Below are 26657 nucleotides of genomic sequence, written 5' to 3'. Positions count from 1 at the left end.
GATCTTGTGAGTCATATCTACTTATGTTTGTTTAGGAAAAAATACATTTTTCTTAATGTTAGTTAGAGATGTCAGTTGTGAAACATAAATTTAGATGGGTAAGATAAATTAGTTTTTGATAAGTGAATCATCAACAGAATTGCTAGTTAAATATGACTCAACTTTTTACTCAGTTTTTGGTGATGTGCCGAGTAGTAAGAACAGTATGATTTTTTAGATGATAGAATATAATTTATGCGTTTTTCTTTTTTCTCTTTTCCTGAACGCAGTTAATGATAAACAAACCACACTATGACTGTGTCTACATATCACATAAACATCTAGATGAAAAGTGACAAATTCGAGCCATCATCCAGCTATTTGAAAACATTTATCTTGATGACATTAAACATCTGGATGTTTCCAAATATCAAGATGTTTGATGTCCTGCAGATAAAATATCCTGATGACTGGTTGAATTTTTTACTTATCTGCTGCATAAAAATGCACATTTGCTTGCATATATCTCTTCCTATTTCAGACACAAAATGTAATTTTATCATGGATATAGTAGGGAGTCATAGGATCTGTCAGGTTTAGATTTTTTTTGCTGTTATTGTTACTCATAATGAATGTCTGTCTTAGAAAAACATCTTTTATTTTACTTTCAGTAAATAAAAGAGTTAATCATTTAAACAGTGTGTATTAAAAGGTAAAGAATTTGCAAAATAAAGGAACATAGGTACCTATGCTTTCATCTACAATAAGCCCCCAAAACACTGGGTTTGGGGGAAATATAACACAAAATACTCTTAATTGATTAACTTATTACTCACTTGGAATATTATATAAGACATTTCCCTTTCTTATCTTTCTGTTAAAAGCATTTTTTTCTTCCTTAGCATGTCCATTTATGCCATCCAGATGAAGTGACAGGAATTCAAACTTTCTAATTTGATAATTTTGATGTTTCTCGCGATGGCTTGGCATGAGGACAGTAGTACACATGAATTCCATTTTTGCCTATTCATTAGGTCTTAATTTGTCTGAATCATTGAAGATTGGCTGTTACAACTTCTCTGTCACATTTTCTTACTCTAGGTCTAATTGAAGAAAAGCCATTCTTACAGAGGAAACAGGCAAACGTTTATTACAAAACGGACTATGTATTTTGATTATCAGCTTAAAAGAAAGATTAATGTTATTTTCAATCCCCACCACTTTAAAAATAATTCTGTATAAGCATTAAATGCCATTTCTAAGCCTTTTAAATCAAGATTGCTTGGATTTCATACTAGAAGAAGAAAATGAATGTTAAAGTGGAAAACAATTCCCTGAAAGGTGGAAACTCTTATGGCACTGAAATAACAGACAATTGCATAATGCATTTCAGCTCCCGAGAACTCTACCTGTAGGATCACTCAGAACTGAACCAAAGGCACTGATGACCACATCGGCTCTCAGATGGACTAGCTCATCTTCATGTTCATTCCAGTTTCCCATTTCATCTTGCTCTGTCCGAACAAACTGCATAGCAACAATTCTCCCTCCTTTTACTATAACCTTCCGTGGGGACAGGAAAGGCAAAAATTCACACCTTTTTTCCTTAGCAAGCTCCACCTAAAACAAAACAGAACAGAGGAGAAGTTGACAATGTTTCTTCTCCATTTAATACTTGGTTTTAAATTCAATTATACATGCTACAGCTTCCGATGCTTAAATCAACATAAAGCTTTTTCTTTCACCAAAGCTGATGTTCAGTTATCAGCTATTTACATTTTGCAAATCACTGACTCAAGGGAGTCTTAAATAGACTGGAGTTGTCATGTGGAAGTTTACAGAGAATGGCATCACAAGATATTTCTCAAGTTTTAGGGACACCATACCCTATGGTTGGTGGCATATAAAGTTTTTGCCTGTAGCAAAAGTCTGGTTTTCCATATGCTTTCATTTATGTAGGCTTAACTTCTCTTTTCAATCATGCCACATATGAAATTAAATACTTCTGATCATTACCAGGTTGCATATATCTAAACTGGAAAAAAGTCAATCAAGTGGGTGAGCCAATCTCTGCAAGTGCATGATTTAAATGGTAGGTAGAGGAAAGAAGACTGAGAAACTGTGGGATCAAGAAACAAATAACATTTAATCTTACTTTTGTAAAAATGCAAATGAAAAATTTAAGAAAGAGAAACAAGTATGTTCTTCTTGACAAATTCCCAGTTAATCCACATCTATTACCTCATTTATTCTGCTATAAAATGGGACACCCTGGTTTTTGTTTTCATGCCCATAATGGGATGCCTATCAAGACAGAATGTAAATATTTACTTATTATTTATTTTTCCATTTATTGTTTTTTTTTGGGGGGGGGATCCAGGCCTTTGTCAATGTAACCCTAACTAGTATATTGAGTTTATTTTTCAAAAATTGTACTACTGAAGTGGATGAGGAATTGTCAAATCTCATTCCTTCCCTCCCTCATGGAAGACAGGTGGGTTCTTTAGGACCCCTGACAAGTGAGATTAAGAAGGTTGTTTGTGTAAGGTTCCATACAAGGAGTTGTCTGGCACCAACAAGATGGAAAAACTGAGACATAAAGTGACTTGCTTTATGTTGTGATCAAATCATAGACCCACTTCTGGGCACTCTGTCCATAATTAGTGGTTCCAAACTTTGGCATGCATCAGTGGTTCCAGAACTTTGGCAAGCTGGGGGGCTTGTTAAAACTAATTGCATGGACCCACCCGCAGAACTTTTAGCTCTATAGGATTAGATGAGGCCTGAGGATCTGCATTTCTAACAAAGTCCTAAGTGATGCTATGCTGCTGGTCTAGAAATGACAATTTGTGAACCATGGTCTTATCAGATTATATCTGACTGGGCCTGAACTTAGTTGGTCTATACCATGCATTCTTTTTGAGAGTAATATCATCCATAAGGGAGCAAAAATTAATTCTTGAAGAAGGAAAAAATCTTAGATGTCAAAATTGAATTTGTGATAACTCCCCCCCATAAGAGCAATAATATATAAACAAATATACAGGATATCTATATTATTAAATTTACAGTGTGTTTGTGTGTGTATTGGGGAGGGTTAATTAGGAATAAAAGTTTATGAAGACTCACTAAAGGGATAACTTAAAAAAACAAAAACAAAATTGAGAAACACTGGTCATTCCTGTATATTGGCACAAAGCTATTCAGCCTATGTCTTATTTATGCTTTGAATATTGGCTTTAAAGCCTTAAAAATTGGACCACATAAATTATTACTGCAAAATATTTCCCTTTTCTTTATAAATTAAGAGATTACCAATATGAAAAATACTAGATATTAGGTATATTGTGGGTAGTAAGTATCAAAACAATGGATCTTAAACTGTGCACTGTTTAGACAGGAAAATTAGGAGTAAGTGGAATTGAATCAGGTTTGAAACAGGCTTCTAATGCTTACTTGGGATAGTCACTAAATAAATCTCTCTGATCTTCAGCCTTCATTTATGTAAAATGGAAATAAAACCTAATTAGTTAGTATGTGGTATTATTTAAAGCAATTTAGAAATGTAAAACACCTAAAACAAAACTTAACATATAGAAAGTGCAAGTAAATACTATTTATTTGTAGTTTCAATTTTTTGTATTTCTTTTAATGTTTACTTATTTTTGAGAGAGAGACAGAGACCAAATACAAGCTGGGGAGGGGCAGAGAGAGAAGGAGACATAGAATGCAAAGAAGGCTTCAGGCTCCTAGCTGTCAGCAAAGAGCCCAAAGTGGGGATTGAACCCATGGACCATGAGATCATGACCTAAGTCAAAGTTGGATGCTTTACGCACTCAGCCACCCAGGTGCACTTGTAGTAAATTTTCTGAATTCACTTTTCCCCTGAAAATCATTCTTCAAACTATTCAATACCACTTAGCAACAGGATTATGAATGCAATAGAAAGGTGACCCAAGAAAAAAGGTTAAAAAAAAAAAAGGGGAAAGAAAAAGGCAAAGAATTTTAGACTCTGTTTTAATTTTCAACAAAATAAAATGTATGATTTCTAGAAGGCAAAGTATTCCTTGAATAGTTCTAATTACAAAACAAATCTGGCTCCATAAAGAAGATAGGTTTCCTGTGTCACTTTTGTCACACTTACATTATGTAGCACCTTATAACTCATCAATATAAACCAGTTTATTGTGCTTCAAAACTGCCAAGTGATGCTAAATTTTAATGATAATTCCAAACTTGATTGAATAACAATGACAAGTGTTTATGGTTTCAATAAATCAATACATGATACATATTTAAAATAGTACTTTTTTCTGCAAAGGGCAGAAATAAATTCCTGAACTATGCTGCACGTATTGTGAGCATGTCTCAGACTGATTTAGGATCTATTTTGTCCCATTCTACTTTTTATGTCTCTTAATACTTAGATAGTATCTATTATTCTCTGTAGATAATCTCATATAATTTTTGGAAAATTTGGCATCAAATTTAAAAACAAAATTGGGATTATTTATTTTCTGTTTAAAGAAATTCCTCCATATTTGGAGGGGCTAAGATGGTGGAACAGCCCACCCCATATTTGGAGGGGCTAAGATGGTGGAAGGTTTTTTTGCATCTCTTGTCCCTGAAATGGAGCCAGATCAACACGAAACCATCCTGCACACCTAAAAAACTGATTTGAGAATTAACACAACAATCTGACAAACTGAACCACAGAACTCAGCAGGTATGCAGCATGGAGAAGTGAACTTGGGGAGAGAGGAGTCATGGAGGGTAGGGAGCTGTTTTTGCTTGCAAAGAGAGGAAGGAGATGGGGGGAGAGTATGGGAAAAGCAACCCCCCACCAAAAGCAGCTACAGAGAAAGTGGAAAAGTGGGAACAGTTGCAGGGACTGAAAAAAAAAGGGAGAAAGGAGAAAAGAGACGGTTAAATTCCATTAAGACTCTATAAACAAGGGGAATGCAGAGTCTGAAACTCCACAGTTCGATATCTGGCAGAGCTCTGGTGGGAAGGGCGAATACCAAGGAGCAGAGAGCGAGCTCCAAGGGTCCTTGGGGCACACAGGGAGAGGCAGTTCCCCTGCTGAGAGGACATTTGGTAGAGACTGTGCAGCCTGCCCACAGGCAAAGGTCCCAGAGGACCCCAGAGAACAACCACATTCACTGGTGTTGGAACAAGGACCTTAAGTGGGAAGCCTGGCACTAGGTGTGTGTTGTGATTTTCCATAAACCCTGAAGCACTAGTGCTACAAGATTGCGTGAACTTTTTCTGGGGTGGGCTGCCACCCAGCCACAGTCTCTGGTCATTGGCAGCAGCACGGTCTTGAGAACATTCCTGGGAGTGGGTTGGCACCCAGCCATTGCTCAGCAAGACCCACCCCCAGAAGATCTAAGCAGGTCAAAGCTGCAGTTCCTCAGAAGTGAGGGGTTGGGAAACAGAACCACATCTGAGATAAAACTCAGGATGGAGGTGCCACCTGGCAGCCTGACAGCTTGGTCACAGACAGTGTAGAAGCAGGGAGTGGATGGAAGCTGGAGACAAAGGAGGGGTGCTTGATTGCCAGACATGGAGAGCACAGAGTTCTGATACTAGAGACTGGGTAGCTGGTCACCCCTCCCACACATGCGCATACACACCTACACATGCCACAGCAATCCATCCAGGTAAGCTAAGCAGCACCATCCAGTGGAGAAGGAAGGTATTACACTAAGCCCTGCCCAACTTGACTAGGGTTTCTCAAGGCCTCTAGAAAAACACAAGTCTCTCCACCTGCTTAGTATATGGACTATAAAGTGCTTTATAGCTTGACTTCTATGGGAAAACAGATGTACTTTCAATCGTACTTCATTCTGTCTGTTGGTCATTTCATTCAATTCTTTTTAATTTTTCTTTTCCTATTTTTGAATACAGAAAAAGAAAAAACTTATTTTCCACTTTTATTTAAAATATTTTTCTTTATTTTTTTTCTAATCTATGTTTTACATTTTTGTAAATTTTTAAAATTCTATTTTACTTTCATCATTTCATTTTATTCTATTTTACTGTATTAATTTTTTCCTATTTTCAAAAGTCTTCCTTTTTAAATTCTTTTTTTTTCTCATTTTTTCTTTTCTTATCTTTCCATTTTTTATCTAATCTATCAAGCTTCTTTCAACAACCAGAGCAAAACACACCTAGGATCTAGCATCCTTTATTTTATTTCCTTGTGTTGCTTTTAATTTTTTAATTTTAATTTTTTTCTCTATTAATTCCTTTTCTTCCTACAAAATGATGAAACAAAGGAATTCACCCCAAAAGAAAGAACAGGAAGAATTGACAGCCAGGGACTTAATCAACACAGATACAAGCAAGATGCTGAACCAGAATTTACAATAATGATAATAATACTAGTTGGGGTTGAAAATAGATTGGAATCCCCTTCTGAGAAGTAAAAGCTAGTCAGGATGAAATAAAAAATGCTAAAACTGAGCTGCAATCTCAAATGGATGCCATGGCGGCAAGGATGGATGAGTCAGAGCAGCGAATCAGCAACACAGAGGACAAACTTATGGAGAATAATGAAGCAGAAGAAAACAGGGGACTAAGGCAAAAGAGCAAGAAATAAAAATTATAGAACTCAGTGACTCATTAAAAAGGAATAACATCAGAATCACAGGTGTCCGAGAAGGTGAAGAGAGAAAAAGAGGTAGAAAATTTATGTGAGCAAATCATAGTGGAAAATTTTCCTAACCCGGGGAAAGACATAGACATCAAAATCCAGGAAGCACAGAGGACACGCATTAGATTCAACAAAAACCAACCATCAACTGGGCATATCATAGTGAAATTCACAAAATTCTCAGGCAAGGAAAGAATCATGAAAGCAACAAGGGGAAAAAAAAGTCTTAACATACAAAAGAAAACAGATCAGGTTCACAGCAGACCTATCCACAGAAACGTGGCAGGCCAGAAAGGAGTGGCAGGATATATTCAATGTGCTGAATTGGAAAAATATGCAGCCAAGAATTCTTTATCCACCAAGGTTCTCATTCAAAACAGAAGGTGAGATAAAAAGTTTCCCAGACAAACAAAAATTAAAGGAGTTTGTGACCACTAAACCAGCCCTGCAAGAAATTTTAAGGGGGACTCTCTGAGGGGAGAAAAGATGAAAAAAAAAGACCAAAAGCAACAAAGACTAGAAAGGACCAGAGAACACTACCAGAAACTCCAACTATTACTATGGCAATAAACTCATATCTTTCAGTACTCACTCTAAACATCAATGGTCTAAAAGCTCCAATCAAAAGACACAGGGTAACAGAATGGATTAGAAAACAAGATCCATCTATATGCTGTTTACAAGAGACCCATTTTAGACCTAAAGTCACCTTCGGATTGAAAATAAGGGGATGGAGAACCATCTATCATGCTAATGGTTGCCAAAAGAAGCCGGAGTAGCCATACTTATATCAGACAATCTAGATTTTAAAATAAAGACTGTAACAAGAGCTGAAGAAGGGCATTATATCATAATTAAGGGGTCTATCTACCAAGAAGACCTAACAATTATAAACATTTATGTTCCAAATGTGAGAGCACCCAAATATATAAATCAATTAACCACAGACTTAAATAAACTCGTTGATAATAATACCATAATAGTAGGGGACTTCAACACCCCACTTGCAGCAATGGACAGATCATCTAAACAGAAAATCAACAAGGAAACAATGGCTTTGAATGACACACTGGACCAGATGGACTTAACAGACACATTCAGAACATTTCATGCTAAAGCAGCAGAGTACACATTCTTCTCGAGTGCACATGGAACAACTATAGAATGGATCACATACTAGGACACAAATCAGCCCTCAACAAGTACAAAAAGATCGAGATCATATTGTGCATATTTTCAGACCACGACACTATGAAACTTGGAAGTCAACCACAAGAAAAAAATTTGGAAAGATAACAAATACTTGGAGACTAAAGAACACCCTAATAAAGAATGAATGGGCTAACCAATAAATTAAAGAGGAAATTAAAAATTACATGGAAACCAATGAAAACGATAACACCACAGCCTAAAACCTTTGGGATGCAGCAAAAGTGGTTATAAGAGGGGACTATACAGCAATCCAAGCCTTCCTAAAGAAGGAAGAAACGTCTCAGATACACAACCTGACCTTACAACTCAAAGAGCTGGTAAAAGAACAGCAAATAAAACCCAAAACCACCAGAATACAGGAAACAATAAAGATTAGAGCAGAAATCAATGTTATTAAAACCAAAAAAGCAGTAGAACAGATCAATGAAAATAGGAGCTGGTTCTTTGAAAGAATTAACAAATTTGGTAAACCCGTAGCCAGTTTGATCAAAAAGAAAAAGGAAAGGACCCAAATAAATAAAATCAAGAATGAAGGAGGAGAGATCACAACCAACACTGCAGATACACAAACAATAATAACAGAATATTACGAGCTATTATATGCCAATAAAATGGGCAATCTGGAAGAAATGGACAAACTCCTAGAAACATATAAACTACCAAAACTGAAACAGGAATAGAAAATTTAAACAGACCCATAACCCGTAAAGAAATAGAATTAGTAATCAAAAATCTCCCAAAAAACAAGAGTTCAGGGTCAGATGGCTTTCAAGGGGAATTCTATCAAACATTTAAAGAAGAGTTAACACCTATTCTCTTGAAGCTGTTCCAAAAAATAGAAATGGAAGGAAAACTTCCAAAGTCTCTCTATGAAGCCAGAATTACCTTGATTCCAAAACCAGACAAAGACCCCACTAAAAAGGAGAACTATAGTCCAATTTCCCTGATGGGCATGGATGCAAAAATCCTCAACAAGATACTAGCTAACCAGATCCAACAATACATTAAAAGAATTATTCACCAAGGCCAAGTGGGATTTATATCTGGGATGCAGGACTGGTTCAATATCTGCAAAACAATCAATGTGATACTTCACATCATTAAAGAAAGGACAAGAACCATATGATCCTCTCAATAGATGCAGAGAAAGCATCTAACAAAACACAGCATCCTTTCCTTGATAAAAAACCCTCAAGAAAGTAGGGATAGAAGGATCATACATCGAGATCATAAAAGCCATATATTAAAGATGCACTGCTAATATCATCCTCAATGGGGAAAAACTAAGAGCTTTCCCCCTAAGGTCAGGAACACGACAGGGATGTCCACTCTTGCCACTGTTATTCAAGTATTGGAAGTCTTAGCCTCTGCAATCAGACAACACAAAGAAATAAAAGGCATCCAAATTGGCCAGGAGGAGGCCAAACTTTCACTCTTCGCAGATGACATGATATTCTATTTGGAAAACCCAAAAGATTCCACCAAAAAACTGCTAAAACTAATTCATGAATTCAGCAAAGTTGCAGGATATAAAATCAACGCACAGAAATCAGTTGCATTCGTATACACCCACAATGAAGCAACAGAAAGAAAATCAAGGAATTGATCCCATTTACAGTTGCACCAAAACCCATAAAATACCTAGGAATAAATCTAACCAAAGAGGTGAAACATCTATACACTGAAAACTATAGAAAGATTATGAAAGAAATTGAAGAAGACACCAAAAAATGGAAAAAGATTCCATGCTCCTGGATAGGAAGAAAAAATATTGTTAAAATGTTGATGCTACCCAAAGCAACCTACACATTCAGTGCAATCCTTATCAAAATAACACCAGCAATCTTCACACAGTTGGACAAATAATCCTAACATTTGTATGGAACCAGAAAAGACCCCGAATAGCCAAAGCAATCCTGAAAAAGAAAATTAAGCAGGAGGCATCACAATCCCAGACTTCAAGCTATACTACAAAGCTGTAATCATCCAGACACTATGATACTGGCACAAGAACAGACACGCAGCTCAATGGAACAGAATAGATACCCCAGAAATGGACCCACAAATGTATGGCCAACTAATTTTTGACAAAGCAGGAAAGAATATCCAATGGAATAAAGTCTCTTCAGCAAGTGGTGCTAGGAAAACTGGACAGCGACACGCAGAAGAATGAACCTGGACCACTTTCTTACACCATACACAAAAATAAACTCAAAATTGAATAAAGACCTAACTGTGAGACAAGAAGACATCAAAATCCTAGAGGAAAAAGCAGGTAAAAACCTCTTTGACCTTGGCTGCAGCAACTTCTTACTCAAGACATCTCCAGAGGCAAGGGAAACAAAAGCAAACATGAAGTATTTGGGACCTCATCAAAATAAAAAGCTTCTGCATAGTGAAGGAAACAATCAGCAAAACTAAAAGGCAACCAGTGGAATGGGAGAAGATATTCACAAACGACATATCAGATAAAGGGTTAGTATCCAAAATCTATAAAGCACTTATCCAACTCAACACCCAAGAAACAAATAATCCAGTGAAGAAATGGGCAAAAGACATGAAACAAATAGACACTTCTCCAAAAAAGATATCCAGATTGCCAACTGACACATGAAAAAATGCTCAAAATAACTCATCATTGGGGAAATACAAATCAAATCCACAATGAGATACCACCTAACACCTGTCAGCATGGCTAACATTAGCAACTCAGGCAACCACAGATGTTGGCGAGGATGTGGAGAAAGAGGATATCTTTTGCATTGCTGGTGGGAATGCAAACTAGTGCAGTCACTCTGGAAAATAGTATGGAGGTTCCTCAAAAAATTAAAAGTAGAACTACCCTACAACCCAGCAATTGCACTACCCGGTATTCATCCAAGGGAAACAAGTGTGCTGTTTTGAAGGGGCACATTCACCCCAATGTTTATAGCAGTGCTACTGACAATAGCCAAAGTATGGAAAGAGCCCAAATGCCCATCGATAGGAATGGATAAAGAAGATGGATAAAGATGGATTCCTATCCATCGATAGGAATGGATAAAGTAATTGAGTATTAGTTCACAATCAAAAAGAATTAAATCTTTCGTTTACAACTACATGGATGGATCTGGAGTGTATTATGTTAAGAAAAATTTGTCAGTCCGAAAAAGATAAACCTATGAGTTCACTCATATGAAGCATTTAAGATATGAAACAGATGAACTAGGGAAGAAAGAAGGGAAGCAAAAATAATATAAAAACAGGAAGGGAGACAAAACATAAAAGTCTCTTAAATATAGAGAACAAAGAGATGGTTTCTGGAAGGGTTGTGGGAAGGGAGATAGTCTAAATGGGTAAGGGGCATTAAGGAATCTACTTCTGACATCATTGTTGTACCATATGTTTACTAATTTGAATGTAAATTAAACAATAAATAAATTAAAAATAAATAAATAAAATGAAAATAAAAATAAAAACAAAATTGGACACTGCGAACAAATCAAAATTTAAAAAAATGACTACCAATGACTTAATGCTTGAACATGCTTTAGTAGTATTCTTACCATGGTTTTGACTTCTGAGGGATTAAAAGCTATATACAGTTATGATCACAAGGAAACTGTATTTTAATATATCCTCAGCTCATATCATAATTTCCCATATGCACTAGCGTTGATAGCTGGTATTTAAATATTCAGTATTTGTGACAGATATCTAACAGTGCACGAAAGTTGAGGAGTATTAACACTGGCCCCCACAAAAGATTACTCTGAAATTTTGCTTTTGAACTTTGACGTTTTATATTCTCTAAAATGTGTAAGAGTATACTACTGGGCAGCAGACATAAATCATGCCATTTCTTGCCATTTTGCTATTAAGTAGCTAGATTTTTCATTTTATGCAAGAAATGGAAAAACTTTTATGTTTAATTAAAATTTTTTTTAACATTTATTTATTTTTGAGAGAGAGAGAGACAGTGCAAGTGGGGGAAGGACAGAGAGAGAGAGACAGAATCTGAAGCAGGCTTCAGGTTCTGAGCTGTCAGCACAGAGACAAACGCGATGCTTGAACTCATGAACTGCAAGATCATGACCTAAGCTGAAGTCGGACACTCAATCAATTGAGCCACCCAGGCACCCCAGAGATGGAAAAACTTTTAAAGGAAAGATAGGAAGATATCACTTTAACATATGTATTTATTTGGAAAGTACTGATATTGGGAAAAGAAAAGCTAAGATGGTAACATTTTTTTGAGATGATAAGATTTATCTCAGTCAACAGGGAAGTATTAGGAAAATGAGAATTCAAAGTACGTAAAGTCATGTGTCAAGTGATATATCCTTTGAATTATTTCTGGGCAACAGAGGAATTTGCTTTCACTATTTAAGAAATCTGTCTAGCCAGATAATAAATAAATAAATATTTATAGAACAGATATTCTTTTAAGTGCTTTACATATGGCTCATTTTAATTTTCACACAGAAGATATGTTTATGACACATATATCAGTTATTATTATTTTTTAAGTATTAAGTTTCAAGCCAAGTTTTTCTCCTTATTGTGGCTCAAAAAGCCAATAACACATGAATGGGTATCAATCATGATTTACAGCCTTAGCACCCAACCTCAGGCACTCTGCTGTTTGCTGCACTCACAACTAATCCTATGTGAGAAGAAGCATTATTTCCTTGCTAAGAAGAAAACCTGAGGTTCAGAGAAACCAAACATATACTGAGGAATAATAAAACCTGGTTAAAATCCTGATATGGCTGAACAAAATCCTGGGTGATATTCATTAATCTACAAAGACAGCAATTGTGGCATATTTGAAAGAATGAGCTTTGGATGGTTCTAGTTGTTCAATCTCAAAACAAGGTTAATTAGAACAGGAAAGGATCTACTCAAAGGCAAATTAATGGTCAAGGAGTTGGCCTGATAAAGGCTGCCCTCAGTGGGAAGAAGAGAATCAAGCTTCCTATTCTAAGTAAGTTTTGAAGTACAATAAAATTATGACATATAGAAACCAAGTGATGGACTTAGGGACTCAATATTGTAAATGAACTAATGGCAACTCCTTGAATCCAGAGAAAGTTTAAGTTTAGAACAAAGAAGTATTACTTCATAAAGTGGATAGTAGAGACACAGAACACATAATCTCAAGATTTAAAAATGGAAAATTAAGATAGAATTTAAAATAAATTTATTTGCTAGTAAGTAAAACCCTTTAAAAAACTCGTTGAACACAGAAAGAATATTTTATTTAACTTCCTATCCCCAGGGTCAAGGAGTGATATTAAAGTATTTAACAAATGATGAATACAAGCAGATGAATGTCAAACAGATGCCTGGCAAATCAGAATATACTCTAGCCAATATGCCACATGGAAGGACATCAAGTGAATTTCAGCCCCATCAAAATGGCTAGCACATAGTAGACTTTTAATAACATTTTGTTTACCAAGAATGACGATTATGAAAACCCGGAGGACATTCAAGTTAAAGAACGGACAACCAACTAGTAGTATATGGACTCAGTGGCCTCTAAACACCCATCCTGAAGCAAGTATAACACTGGGCATACAGTAGACATTCTACCTGGCCACAGCATCGTATGTTGTGAGGTTGAAATAAAAAGTAAATGATGTTCTTTCTCAGCTGTCAGTTACACTGCCATGAGAAAATGAGGGGCCAGAGTGACCAAACTCATGCAGTGGGTCTTAATATTTTATTGTCCAAATTAATCAGCCTTCTGTGCTAAGTAGTTCACAGATGTCAGTGTTAGTGCTTTTTAATACCTAATGTTAATGATCATTAATAATCAGCAACTCCGTAGTTTTGGTATATGAAAACTTCTGTTCATGGCACACATATTTATCTATTTGTTCAATGGTGCCTGTTCTCATGAGGGATAATTGGTACCTCAAACAAACATATAAGCCTCTCTTGTTCTTATCTCCACCAATAATTACCCAAGGGAATGAAGGAGGAAACACCTGTAAGGTTTCATTTTTGAGGTTCAATAAAACAAACTGTTACTTTCTTTTCCCATGACATTAGGAAAATAAGAAAAACCTTCTTAGCTTTCATTTTTACCTCCATATTCAGGGAGGATACATGGTTGATGCTGAGTGAAATAAAAATAGAGTGCTATAGCATGCAGTAATGATGATCATTTGAATGATTAACTTTATGTAATGTGATGATTTGGTCTGATTAATATTACAGGTATCATACTGTGGAAATTATGAAACAACTTAATTTACTACAATTAAAAGTATGATGTCAACTCATTTTTAGATTGCGTATAGGCAAAGTAAGTATAGGTTATAAACTATAATGAGAACTCAAACCCAGCATACATTATATTCTAATATATAAAGTTTGAGAAACACTATAAAGAAATAATATTCTTTGTAAAGATTACCCTTGAATAGCTAGATATTTAACAAGTTATCAATTCTATATGAATGTGAGGACCTAGAGAAGGAATTTCAAATCAAAATGCTTTTGGTGGTCTGCTCTGGTCAGTGATAATCCTGAAAAAATATTCTTTTATTTCATCACTGATCAAGTATTGGATACACCAGAAATGTTCATAACCACACAATGAGAGTTCCATTCATCCATAAATTTACCAAACATTTATTGAGTACCTATTTTGTAAAAAAAAAAAAAAAATGGTGCTAGGTGTTATAGCTAATAAAATAATCCCTGCTTTCAAGACTCTCACAGATGCAGACAAATCAGCAATCCTATTCAGTGTGGTAACACATATAAATACAGTGTACAGTAATGGCAGATAAAATGGCATTCTGCACAGCAGTGGTGCACAACAAGAAAGGGAAGCCTGGAAAAGGTACTCTAGGAACTAATCTTGAAGAATGAGTAGGAAGCAGTTACTGGAAAAGGATTAGCTACGGGGAGATCGTAGTATATGATAGATTATCTCCCTTGGGTGAGGAAAGATGTAGGGAGGTAAAGGAGCTTATTTCAAGAAAGAAAGAAGGAAAGAGACCTGGTTAAATGCCTCTGTAAACATGGTACTGGGAAACAAAGGATCGGTCAGCATTTTTGAGTGGGAGAGCCCTTACCTGTAGAATGCTTTTGGCAAGATCTACCTGCTAATCTAGGATAGCTATAATAAAACAAACACAAAAAAGTGGGAACTGGATTTTTGGGGCATGGATCTCTGTGAAGAGTCATATAAACTATGTAACTGAGTATAAACTGGAGATGTTTTATAGTTGAATCAGCATCCTTTTGTGTAAGTGATGGAGCTACTGATGTTGTTTAGAGACCCCACATTAATCTGGGTTGAAGTACATCTTGATGTACCAAGATGGGGCCTGGAAAATTGTGTTTGGTGGTCTTGAAGCTCTCCTTGTTTACCCCACACTTCTTTGTTTATTTAGATCTTTGAACTTGTTAAGAAAGCTTGATGCAGGTTTTATCTCTCATTGGTGTGAGTCTGATTTCACAATCCAATCTTCTGGTCAATTTGGTTACTGAGGTCATGAAGAAAGATAGAGGCAGTAAATTCTGTCTACCCTTTCTTGATCTCATCTTCCTTAATTTACTAAACAGTTTTTTTTTTAATGTTTATTCATTTTTGGGAGAGAGAGAGAGTGAGCAAGCAGGGAAGGGGCAGAGAGAGAGGGAGACACAGAAACCAATGCAGGCTCCAGGCTCTGCGCCATCAGCACAGAGCCTGATGTGGGGCTCAAACTCACAAACCATGAGATCATGACCTGAGCTGAACTTGATGCTTAACTGACTGAGCCACCCAGGTACCCCTTACTAAACAGTTCTTAACATATTTTGCACTTTTTAGTTTATATAGGTTCACAGTCAGTGGTGGAAAGTGGAACAATTCTGATAGGCTTACTACTCTTAGAATTCTGCAATTATTCTTTTCTTTGGCAAGAATAGTTTGCTGAAACCACAAGGTGAGGTTCCTTTTAGTACCTACTATGATGTTACAGTCTTTTCGGTTTTTTTCACTTTAAGCTTTTAAAATTGAAGAATCTTGAACAGAGAGAAACATTTTTCCATGTGAGAGTTATACTACACAATTACCCCTTAACTATTTTATTGTGACACTATTGAGCTGCAAAAGCCAGAAATGCAATGCATGGGATAATTTAGAGTCTTTAATGCTTTTGCACAGAGATCATAAAATACATCCTTTCTTACAAGAGGAGAGTATTTTTAAATACTATTCATGACTGACGAGATTTTCTTCACTCTAACTAGCTCTTATTACTCCTCGTCTTTACTTTTTGCTGTAGTCAAGCATGTCTGGCTGCTGTCACAGTATCTCACAAAATTATCTTCTGCGTAACTTTGGTGCCTTTGCAGTATCCTCTTCAATTGTGAAATCCCTCTTTATGTAAATTCTGTTCAAACAAGGATCCTCTCTCATCTTCTAATCATCTCTGATTTCATAAATTTTTATTCATTTTTACCTCTTATATTACTTGGTTATGATTTCTTCCTTTTTTTTTTTTTTTTGAATTCTTAGCTATCTTTTAAAAGACTGAAGACCAGGAACAAATAACTTTTTTTTTCAATCTACTTTTAATGTTAGGTTGATACTGTAATGTGAGATATTTTAAACCTTTAAAAGTAAAATACTTCTTTAAAAGCCATCAGTAGTAATTTTGAGGTGTATGTATGTATGTATAAATTATATATTTTGAGTATTTCATTTTCATTTAAAGTCTTCCTATAAGATTTTCAATGCCACGAAAGTATTTATTTATTCATCACAATTCCCTGATATGACACCTTGGATCAAGCATTGTTCTATACTTTGACTCAGATACAAATTGAATGAACCAATCCATCTGAAGGAGCTTGCATTTTAATTTGTGAGATGGGTATAAAGTAATAACTATTCTATGTGACAAGTGCTGTAATATAGGAAGTATAAAGAGTTGTAAGATCTCACAGGAAGAAGAGGTTAATTAAGAAGAAACTAAGGAAGCTTGCAAAGAAAAAAAATGACATTTGGAGCAGATCTTGGAGGATGAGTTCACCTTTTAAAAAAATGTTTGTTTATTTATTTTGAGAGAAAGAGTACACATGCATGAGTGGGAGAAGGGGCAGAGAGAGAAGAGGGAGAGAATCCCAAGCAGGCTTGACTCTGTATGCAAAGGCCTGATGTGGAGTTTGATCTCACAAACTGAGATTATGACCAGAGCTGAAATCAAGAATTGGACACTTAACCTAGTGAGTCACCCAGGCACCAGTGAGTTCACCTTTTTATAAGAAAAAAAAATTACTTTAAAAAATGACAATTATTAGCTTTTATATATTTTTTTAAAATTTTAATGCTGATTTTTTGAGACATAGAATATGAGCGGGGGAAGGGCAGAAAGAGAGAGAGACAGAATCCAAAGCAGGCTCCAGGCTTTGAGCTGTGAGCACAGAGCCCAATGCTGGGGTGGAACTCACAGACCGTGAGATCATGACCTGAGCCAAAGTTGGTTGCTCAACCAACTGAGTCACTCAGGTGCCCCTATTTGCTTTTATATTAATTCAGGAATGTTATTCATTTACTTTTCTGTTTTGAATTTTGTGCCTGAGCAACATGCATATTTTTTAAATTATGCAAATTACTTTTTAATATTTCCAATGGATAAGACAAGAAAAGAAGACAGTGGAAATTGAGAGGAATATTATTAGTGGGAGAAGGACTTCGAACTTTCACATGAAAGTTAATAGAGTAACAACACATTACTATGTAATAAAGCTTAAGAGTGATCTGATAACATACATACATATATGCATACCAATCCTAAATGATTGTTAAACCTTTTCAAAAGATATATAGTTTTCAGCTCTCAGATATTCCTAGTCAATATAATGTAGTCATCATCCTCTCCTTGGAATTACTGAAAATAGTTAAGCTTGGGCTCAGCTGGGTGAGCTTGGGCTCAGTAAACTTGGGCTCAGTAAGCTTGGGCTCAGCTGAGCCTGGGTGGCTCGGTCAGTTGAGCGTCAATCCTCCAGTTGAGGATTTCGAGCCCCGCATCAGGCTCTGTGCTGACAGCTCAGAGCCTGGAGCCTGCTTTGGATTCTGTGTCTCCCTGTCTCTCTGCCTCTCCCCGACTCAAGCTCTGTCTCTCTGTGTCTCAAAAATAAACATTTAAAAAAATGAAAAAAAAAAGAAAGAAAGAAAATAGTTAAGATTTTTAAGTATGTAATCTTGATGAGCACAGGCTTCTGTTGTCTCCTGGCCTATTTACAGTCTTTTTTTTTTTTTTTTCTCCCCACTCACCATCTGAATTCTCACATGTAGTGTAGAATTCTGACAACTTCACCTGCAGGCTTCTTTGATATCCATGTCTTGAATGTAGCAGATTTTACTTTTCCAGCTAACGGGGGATACATTAATTGCAACTTGTTTCAAGTATAATATTTATAGAGATGGCCAAAATTTTCAGTATAGAGCTGCTGTCATTTCATGAGATTCCTGTCCAGATTCCACATCATTCAGACATCTTTGTCTGAATGTTCAAAATACAGAAGTTGGGGGATATAAAAAGCTTTAAGAAGCATATAAATTACAACAGTAATTTTACAGATGGGCACTCTCAGACTAGGATATGTAACCTAGAACAAAGTTCTCCAGCCTTTAGCCACTTCCTTGTCAACTGTTCCATTCTACTTTCTCACGTGACACTAAATTTTCATGCTTTTCAAAAATGTAAACACACACAGATCCTTAGAATGTCATTCCCATGTCATCATTAAAGTATTAAAGGTATACTTAATATCTTAGTACCAGGGAGCCCCTAGCTGCCACTAATTGTGTTTTGGGGCTAATTGGGTGTGTTTATTTATTTGTTTGTTTGCAGATATCTTCATATTAGCAATCATGTTAACAGGTCTCTGATTACTTTCCATGAAGAACACCAACTCAAATGACATGCAGGTGCCAAATATTGAAGAGTTGCTATAAGCATCACCTTAGTAAGTAAAATTAAATTTGTCAGCTTATAGAGGTTATTTTCTAAAAACAGTACCAGGTTCATATTTCTTAAAATTAAATAAAAACTAGAAAGCATTAGTTATTTCTAGGAAAATGCGTAGTCAGCAAGATGTAGACAATGAAAGTGTCAATGAATGTAGCATAAACGTCATCATTTGATATTCAAAATGTCTGAGGAGAGGCTCACAGATCATGCTACATAAAGGATCTATTATGGGATATGCTGTATAGTATTCAGGAGTCAACTAAAAAGTGCATTCTTTCACATGAAAATGTATTATTTCAAAAAAAAGAAAATGCATTATTTCAGAGTTGCAGTAACAGATTTTGACTAACAGACTAGGTACTCTGGCACTGTTATTTTTATTATTAAAAAAATAATAAAGTAGCATTAATTACCAAAGAGTTGACCTCCAGAATAGCTAAAATATATGGAGACAGGCATATCAAAGGTAAATCAGTTAACATTTTAGCAAATGAATAGGGGGGAAGCCAAGGGGCACTGGCGAGTGCTATAGAGGAGAGCCCATTTTAAATACAACAGAATTAAAAGATCTATCATGTTTTCCTGATATTAAAAAACTGAGTATGTGAACAATAGATTCTTAAAATTGGTGGGTGGCATCATACTAGTAAAATAATTTTGTACCAGTAATAATTAATAAGTGATACTTCTCAGTAATAATAAGAACTACAAAGTTCTTCCCGAACCTTATCCTTTAAATTTATCTACTCAAGCAGGTCTGCTGAGTCCTGACCTTCATGCCTCCTTTTAGGGATTCCCAACTGCCTAAAGCATTCTTGCAGTTTTATCTGATCTGTCAACAGCTTTTAATACCAGCATTTTGGGGGATTCTGTTATCCTGTGAAATTTAATCTCACCTATTTAAGCTTGCAGAAAGTACTGGAGGGAATTATTAACAGATTTTCCCTCATCTTCTTAGAGGATAGTGCTGAGTGATTGGCTGGTTTCCCTAAGGACGCACAGCTAAGAAGTGCTAGTTTGTCAGTAGCATCCTATTTAGCATGTGTGTGAGGCCACAAGGGAGACTGAAAGACATTTGGAATCAGAATTCCATCAATATGCTGATGATGCCTCCATATCTTCGTTTCATCAAACCTATATTCTGTAGCATTAATGCTTTCTTAACTAAGATGGAAAGCGCCCCAAAACAGCACACTGCCGATGGCTCTAATTAGACAGCTGGAAACTACATGGATGATACATGAGAGCAGTGGATGGCAGTCTCAGCATCACCAAGAAACTTGTTAAAAATGCAAATTCTCAGGCCCCTCCCAGACGTCTGGAATCAGAACCTCTGGAACCAGGGCCCAGCAAGCTATGTATGACCAGCCCTCCAGGTGATTCTGATGCATACGGAAATTTGAGAACATCTGCATTTGAAAACTGGGATATGGCTATCACTGCTGAGTCTATTGGGTGTTGCCTCCCACTTTAGGAGATTAAAACATTTCTGGATCCAATCACACTGTTCTTTGTTACTAACAATGTAATGTTAAATGTAACTGGCCTTTATAATAATAATTCATATTTGTCACTAAAGGATGAGAGCACTATTGCTCTGTATTGTCCTCCCTCTATGACCATCTGAGAATTAGACTGAAGCTTAAAATATATGCATGCTGACATGCTTTATGGTGAGGACCTTAACCAACAAAAATACATGTAATTCCCAAATTCCATCCAAGAGCCCAAACCCATTAAACGATACTCATATTTGAGAGAAACTCTAAATATCCATTTTTCTCATTCTTCGCTGACTTTAAAGAATCCAAGTGTGGTTGCAGATTGAGTGCATTAGGGATAGAAAGCATAAGAGAAAGAGGAGAAATACAAAGAAATTGGGTATGCTATTAAATTCTTCTTTTTTTTTATTTTTTTAAAATTTTTTTTTCTTTCAACGTTTATTTATTTTTGGGACAGAGAGAGACAGAGCATGAACGGGGGAGGGGCAGAGAGAGAGGGAGACACAGAATCGGAAACAGGCTCCAGGCTCTGAGCCATCAGCCCAGAGCCCGACGCGGGGCTCGAACTCATGGACCGCGAGATCGTGACCTGGCTGAAGTTGGACGTTTAACCGACTGCGCCACCCAGGCGCCCCTATTAAATTCTTCTTGTCGGTTAATATTGTTTCCTAGAACATATTCCCTGAGGACCTTGTCTTGGAGTGTTGAACTTCCTCCTGACTTTCCAGTTTCATAAGTGCTAGTGCTGGCCATGCCAAGGGCCCTCTTTTGACATAACAAAACCAAGTAATGGACAGGAGGGATTAATATCAGAACCTCTGGAAATGCTAAATCCTAAAACCCCCAATCCTAAAAAAGCATGAGCACTGGCCAATAACGCAACCCTAAAATCTATGCATGTTCTGAAAATATGTTACATATTATTCCTTCTCTCATGTTGAGGAATTTCACTTAAAATTACCAAATGAACCTTCAAAGGCCTATTACTATAACACGAATCTAACCTGGAAAGTACTAGTTCTTTTGATGCTAGGAGCCCTGGATGCCAATTCCCCCCAGAAAATACTAATTTCCCAATTCTTTGTTGAAGACTTTATATGTGGCACCATTGCGCTAGGCAGGGGGAAGAAACAAAGGAACCAGGAGAGCTGACCATGGCTCCTGTTCTTATGGAGCTCACAGTCAAGAAGGTTTTTTTTTTTTGTTTTGTTTTTAGGGTTTTTAAATTTATTTTTTGAGAGACAGAGCACAGGCAGGGAGGAACAGAGAGAGAGGGAGACACAGAATCTGAAGTAGGCTCCAGGCTCTGAGCTGTCAGCACAGATCCTGACACGGGGCTGTAACCCACAAACCGTGAGATCGTGACCTGAGCCGAAGTCAAAAGCTTAACTAACTGAGCCACCCAGGTGCCCCATGAAGAAGTTCTTAGATCATATAAAAAATGTGGTTTCTTGTAAGCCAATAATATACACCCAAACATTTGTTTTTATAGTTTTAATTAGGACCCAGAGCCACTTGAGTTCTACTATGCTGTGCTGCAGTTACAGTACTGTACTGCAGTGTTACCTGTTATTCCACAGACCTGTTGCTTTTCAACAGTTTGGAAACCATGGTTCAGCCCAGTAAACTCTGGCCTGACAACCAAACTATGCCTGGATTCATCCTTTCTGTCCCAAAATGTGGTCCCATTGACTAATAGCCTACTCTTTCAATTAGCCTCTAACAGCCTCCGTGCTACTGACCCGAACATAGTTAATTTTCAACAGGGCAGTCCTTTTAAAATTTATTTATTTATTAATTGATTGATTTTTAAATACTTATTTATTTTTGAGAGAGAGAGAGAGACAGAATGCAAGCAGGGAGGGGCAGAGAGAGAAGGAGACACAGAATCCAAAGCAGTTCCAGGCTCTGAGCTGTCAGCATGGAGACCAACGCGGGGCTCAAACTCATGAACAGTGAGATCATGACCTGAGTTGAAGTCAGATGCTTAACCAACTGAGCCACCCAGGTGCCCCTGAAATTTAACTCAGATCTTGGTGCTTCTCTGCTCAAAGCAGTCCAATGGTTTCCTCTTTCACACAAAATAAAAACTAAAGGCCTTATGAATGCCTATAAGACCTCACCCAGTGTACCACATAATGTCCTGCCTTACTCTGTTCCAGTCATACTGACTTACCTTATTTATTTATTTATTTATTTATTTATTTATTTATTTATATTCTCAGAAGTTTAAGGGCCTTTTTCAATCAAAGGTGGATGCCTTTGCCTTCCCTGGAATGTTTTGTTCCCAGATGTCTACATTCCCTCAGTCTTCATTTCTATGCCCTAAAGTCATCTTTTTAGAGAGGCCTTCCTGGACTATCCTATTTAAAATGGCAAATCCTGCCACCTCTTCCACTGTAGCCTCTCCCCAAATACACACTCCTTATACTTCTATATTAACTTTTCTCCATAGCACTAATCACCTTTCAAAATACTATTTATGTGACAGTTAATTTGTTTGCTTATCAAGTGTCTTCTGTCACTAGGTACAAGCTGTATTACAATTGTATTAAAATTGCCTAGAACAATGCCTGGTACACAAATGGATGTTCAATAAAGGTAGGTCGATTGATTGATTAAATAGATAAATTATTTCTACTTCTACCCTCTCAAGTAATTACCTGGTCTCATTTTTTGTGTACATTCTACTGAAGGTGGAAGAAACAGCCACCACTCATTTCTAGTTGAAGATGACTATAAGATAAAGTATAAAGTACACTGGCCTTTCTGTCCAGGGTCATCTTCCCTTCCAACTCTAAGGGTGCAGCCTTTCTAATGAAAACTTATTTGACATTGGAATCAGAAGAAAAATATTTAAAATATTTAGTTCAAAACATATGTGCCAAGTACTTATTCTTTGTGGAGGTTCTGTGCTATGCATGGAGACACAAAGATGAATAAAATTAGCTCCCATCCTCTTTTATCTTGGGCAAGTCACTTCATCCCACTATCGCTGTTCCAGTATGGCTGTTTTCTTTTTATTTGTAACATAATGGAATTGTATTAATTGACGCTGTAGATAGTGCTCCAGAAAAAACAAAACAAAACAAAAAACTCCCAAGATTATAAGACCATCTCTACCTCGGATTTTGGAAAAAAAGCTTGAATGGGTAAAATGATAAAAGAAAGCCCAGAGAATAAAGTTGACGTCTGAAACCCAGCCATGAACCAGTGGGGACTCTGATATCTTAGTGAGATTAATCTGGATTGTGGTTAATCTACATGTGACAAATCACCTATTGACTACACTTATAATTCTTACCTGGTATAGAGACTCCGAATATAGTAAGGCATTCTAAAGCAAATTACATTCATCATACTGATCTGGATAAAATGAGTAATTTATATTTCTACAAATATGTTTTGTTTTTGTTCTCAGAACTAATATCCTTTAAAAGGCATTATCTTTACCTAATAGCATTAAAATTTGAGAAGTCCATGGTAAATGTACCCAGCTGATGCCTCACCCAAGATTAGTCACCAGTCACTTGTAAGGATGAAATCATTTTAAATCTGTCATTTTTAGTAAGTTAACCAATTATTAATTCTAAATAATGCTTACAACAGAGCTCTTAAAAAAAATAATAAATGGCAATCTCTTTGTTCTATTGGCTTCCCAGCATAATGAATTGACCGTATGACCAAGACATATAACTTTGAATGGAGCTTATAAACTTGGCTTATATAGAATTCCAAAGGTCTCTAATTACCACATTCTCCAACTATCCCTACATTTTGTGATGAGTGCCTGTTGTTCAGGAAATGAAGACTTAGCATATTCTACTGTTACTAGTTACATACTATACATTTCAAAAGATACTAACACTAACAATAAGAAGCACTTATGTACTGACAAAGATGAATTTTTCATTTTATCCAAATCAGTATTATAAAATAATTTTCTTTTACTTTGAATGTCTGAATTAGAAAAAAAAAAAAAACTATGGGTAGCCCAGATTTTTTTAATTTGCATTTCACAATTTCAAGAACATTCTAATAATTTAACTAGGAGACTGAACATTAACAGTTTCGTCTCCTAAAATCTGTTACATTACAACTCCGTATTTTCTGATGGTTCCATTTTACCTCCTCGGGGACAGCTCTTATATTAACAAAGCCTTTTCTGAAGACGATGAACACGCGGCGGGCTCCACAACATAAAGCGGATGTTGCACAGTCAAAAGCAGTGTCTCCAGCTCCGAGTACAATCACGACTCCCCGTATCGACGGCAATGGAGAGTGACAGGCGCACATCCCTGAATGATGAAAGGAAAACCCCATTTTCAAGTAGAGAAACCATTTCTGCATGACAGCTCAAAAGATACTTGTACTCAAAGCAGTGTAAAATTGCATCTTGCAGTTTTCGAGGATGGAGTGTCACTATCAAATTATTCTGCTTCATTGAAAGACAGTTTTATTCCCATTTTAAAAATATGCTCATATATGTAATTTCATAGTCACTACCTTTAACTTCCTTTTTCCTTCTAGAAGGATAGCTGCTACACATTTTGGAGAGTTTAGGTCATAACAAACTGGAATCAATCAATTAAAACACTCTGTCAAAATCATGACATGTATTTTTAACTTGGTATCATTACATTTCTGCTTATCAGTAGGAAAAGTGATCTTTACCATCTGGGATAACATAATTCACAGCACTTCATGAAAATACTTCATTTAGATATTATCTGATAAGATTGCTAACATATAGCCCTGCTATATATTATATTTAGGAAACTCTGAAAATTTATGTGCTGATAAGTGCTTTCTATCTAACTGAAGAATTTTTAACAACTATTTTCTTGAAACAGTTAAAATGAACTTTTTTATCCTTTACAATTTTCCCCTGGTTTTGTTTGAAAAATAAAACTATGAAAGAAATATGACTTTGTAAGTGTCCATTTTTTAAGGACATGTCTATGAAGATTTGATGTCCATATGAAGATTCTTGTAAAGAAGTAAAATGCAGGTTTCCCTATATGTTAGGTATCATGTGTTATCAGATTAAATAAGACTGTTGATAAGATAAATTACTATAATTTTTGAAATGGCTCCACGGATAGCATAGGCCTATAATCTCGGTAACTGTAATCATTTTGCTTGGAAGAGTTTGCATTTGGGATTACATAATGGCCCTCTATAATTCTCAAATATAGGCTATATGTACTATGATCTTCCTTAGAAAGGGTTGCAGGTACAGAAGGATCCCCTTCTCCTGGGACGATGAAGGCGCAGATGGTACACATGTTTAGCTAGAAACTTCTGCAGAATGACCTTATAGAGAAGTTTCTTGTCTTTTTAAATTGTGGATAAAAATGTAAGTTTTTATCTTTTCACATGTAATTAGATGTTGGAATAGCTGAAGTTCAAGACTTTGAAAAGGTATGTTTAAAGGATTTAGATGATCTGGTTTTGGAGAATATATTGTAGCTTCTTTACCACTAAGACAATGATTCATCCAAGCAAAGTATCCGACTGGTTGCTTTAGTTTCTGGTTGCTTCTCTTGGGCTGTATGAAATGGTATTACACAGAGACTAAATACTAGGGTGTTTATCAAAGTGTTTTCATTTAACTTCATAAAATTGCTGTTCAGCAAGAAACTGGGTCTTTCTGCCTCTTTAGACACAAATGATGCTTTATGTGAAAATTTGGCCTATTTTAAAATTTAAAAATATATGTATTTTATAAATATAATATATAACATATATAGTTATAATATAATATATAATACAAAATAGTTCCCAAATGGAAGTTCCTGCCTTTTCTTTTAAGAACATCTTCCAATGTTTGTTTAAGACTCTTACAGAGAAGCAATTTTACATGATGCACTTTAGACCTATATACAATAGAGTGAAAATTCCTTATGATGATGTTTGATTGGAAGAATAAACAAATAGATGATCCTGGAAAACTATTATATCATACTTTCTTTAAATTTATGTTGGTGTTAACAAAAGTGATTTGAGCTCTGAACAACGACCTCCTGTGTCAAGATTTAATATAGATTTATAATACACAAACGACATAGGTAATAGGCAACATTAAGAATACAAAATAACACTATACCTGCTTTACTGCTTTTGGCTACAAGTGGCAAAAAGTCTTTGGATGTGTAAAATCCATGGTCCTGTGTCAGATCTTTGAAGATGTGGTTTTTATTGGGGTCTGGCAAACCTAAGTAATAAAAATTTATAAAATCTTATTAGCAGAAGAAGGGACTTTTCCTATTGTATATTTAAAAAAAAAGTAGAAAGCTGAAATCATTAAAATAATGTGGTTCTGAGATGAAAAAATCTATA

At 36.0% G+C, this 26657-nt stretch overlaps 1 protein-coding gene across 1 annotated transcript in view; it reads right to left on the bottom strand.

Annotated features, from left to right (window-relative positions):
- DPYD (dihydropyrimidine dehydrogenase) overlaps positions 1 to 26657 on the bottom strand; it is an 862187-nt gene that overhangs the window by 445947 nt on the left and 389583 nt on the right. Inside the window, exons 9-11 of the mRNA XM_047084253.1 lie at positions 26425 to 26532; positions 24444 to 24613; positions 1389 to 1599 (exon numbers count right to left, since the gene is read on the bottom strand). Of these exons, the coding sequence (XP_046940209.1) occupies positions 1389 to 1599; positions 24444 to 24613; positions 26425 to 26532 (489 nt within the window). The remainder of the gene's footprint in view (positions 1 to 1388; positions 1600 to 24443; positions 24614 to 26424; positions 26533 to 26657) is intronic.

Source organism: Lynx rufus, unplaced genomic scaffold, assembly GCF_022079265.1.
Source record: "Lynx rufus isolate CCGP_SWC_20201006 ecotype Redwood Valley unplaced genomic scaffold, mLynRuf1.p SCAF_2, whole genome shotgun sequence".
NCBI lineage: Eukaryota > Metazoa > Chordata > Mammalia > Carnivora > Felidae > Lynx > Lynx rufus.
Note: the sequence above shows the minus strand (reverse complement) of the source record. Positions and strands in the feature narration are given on the sequence as shown.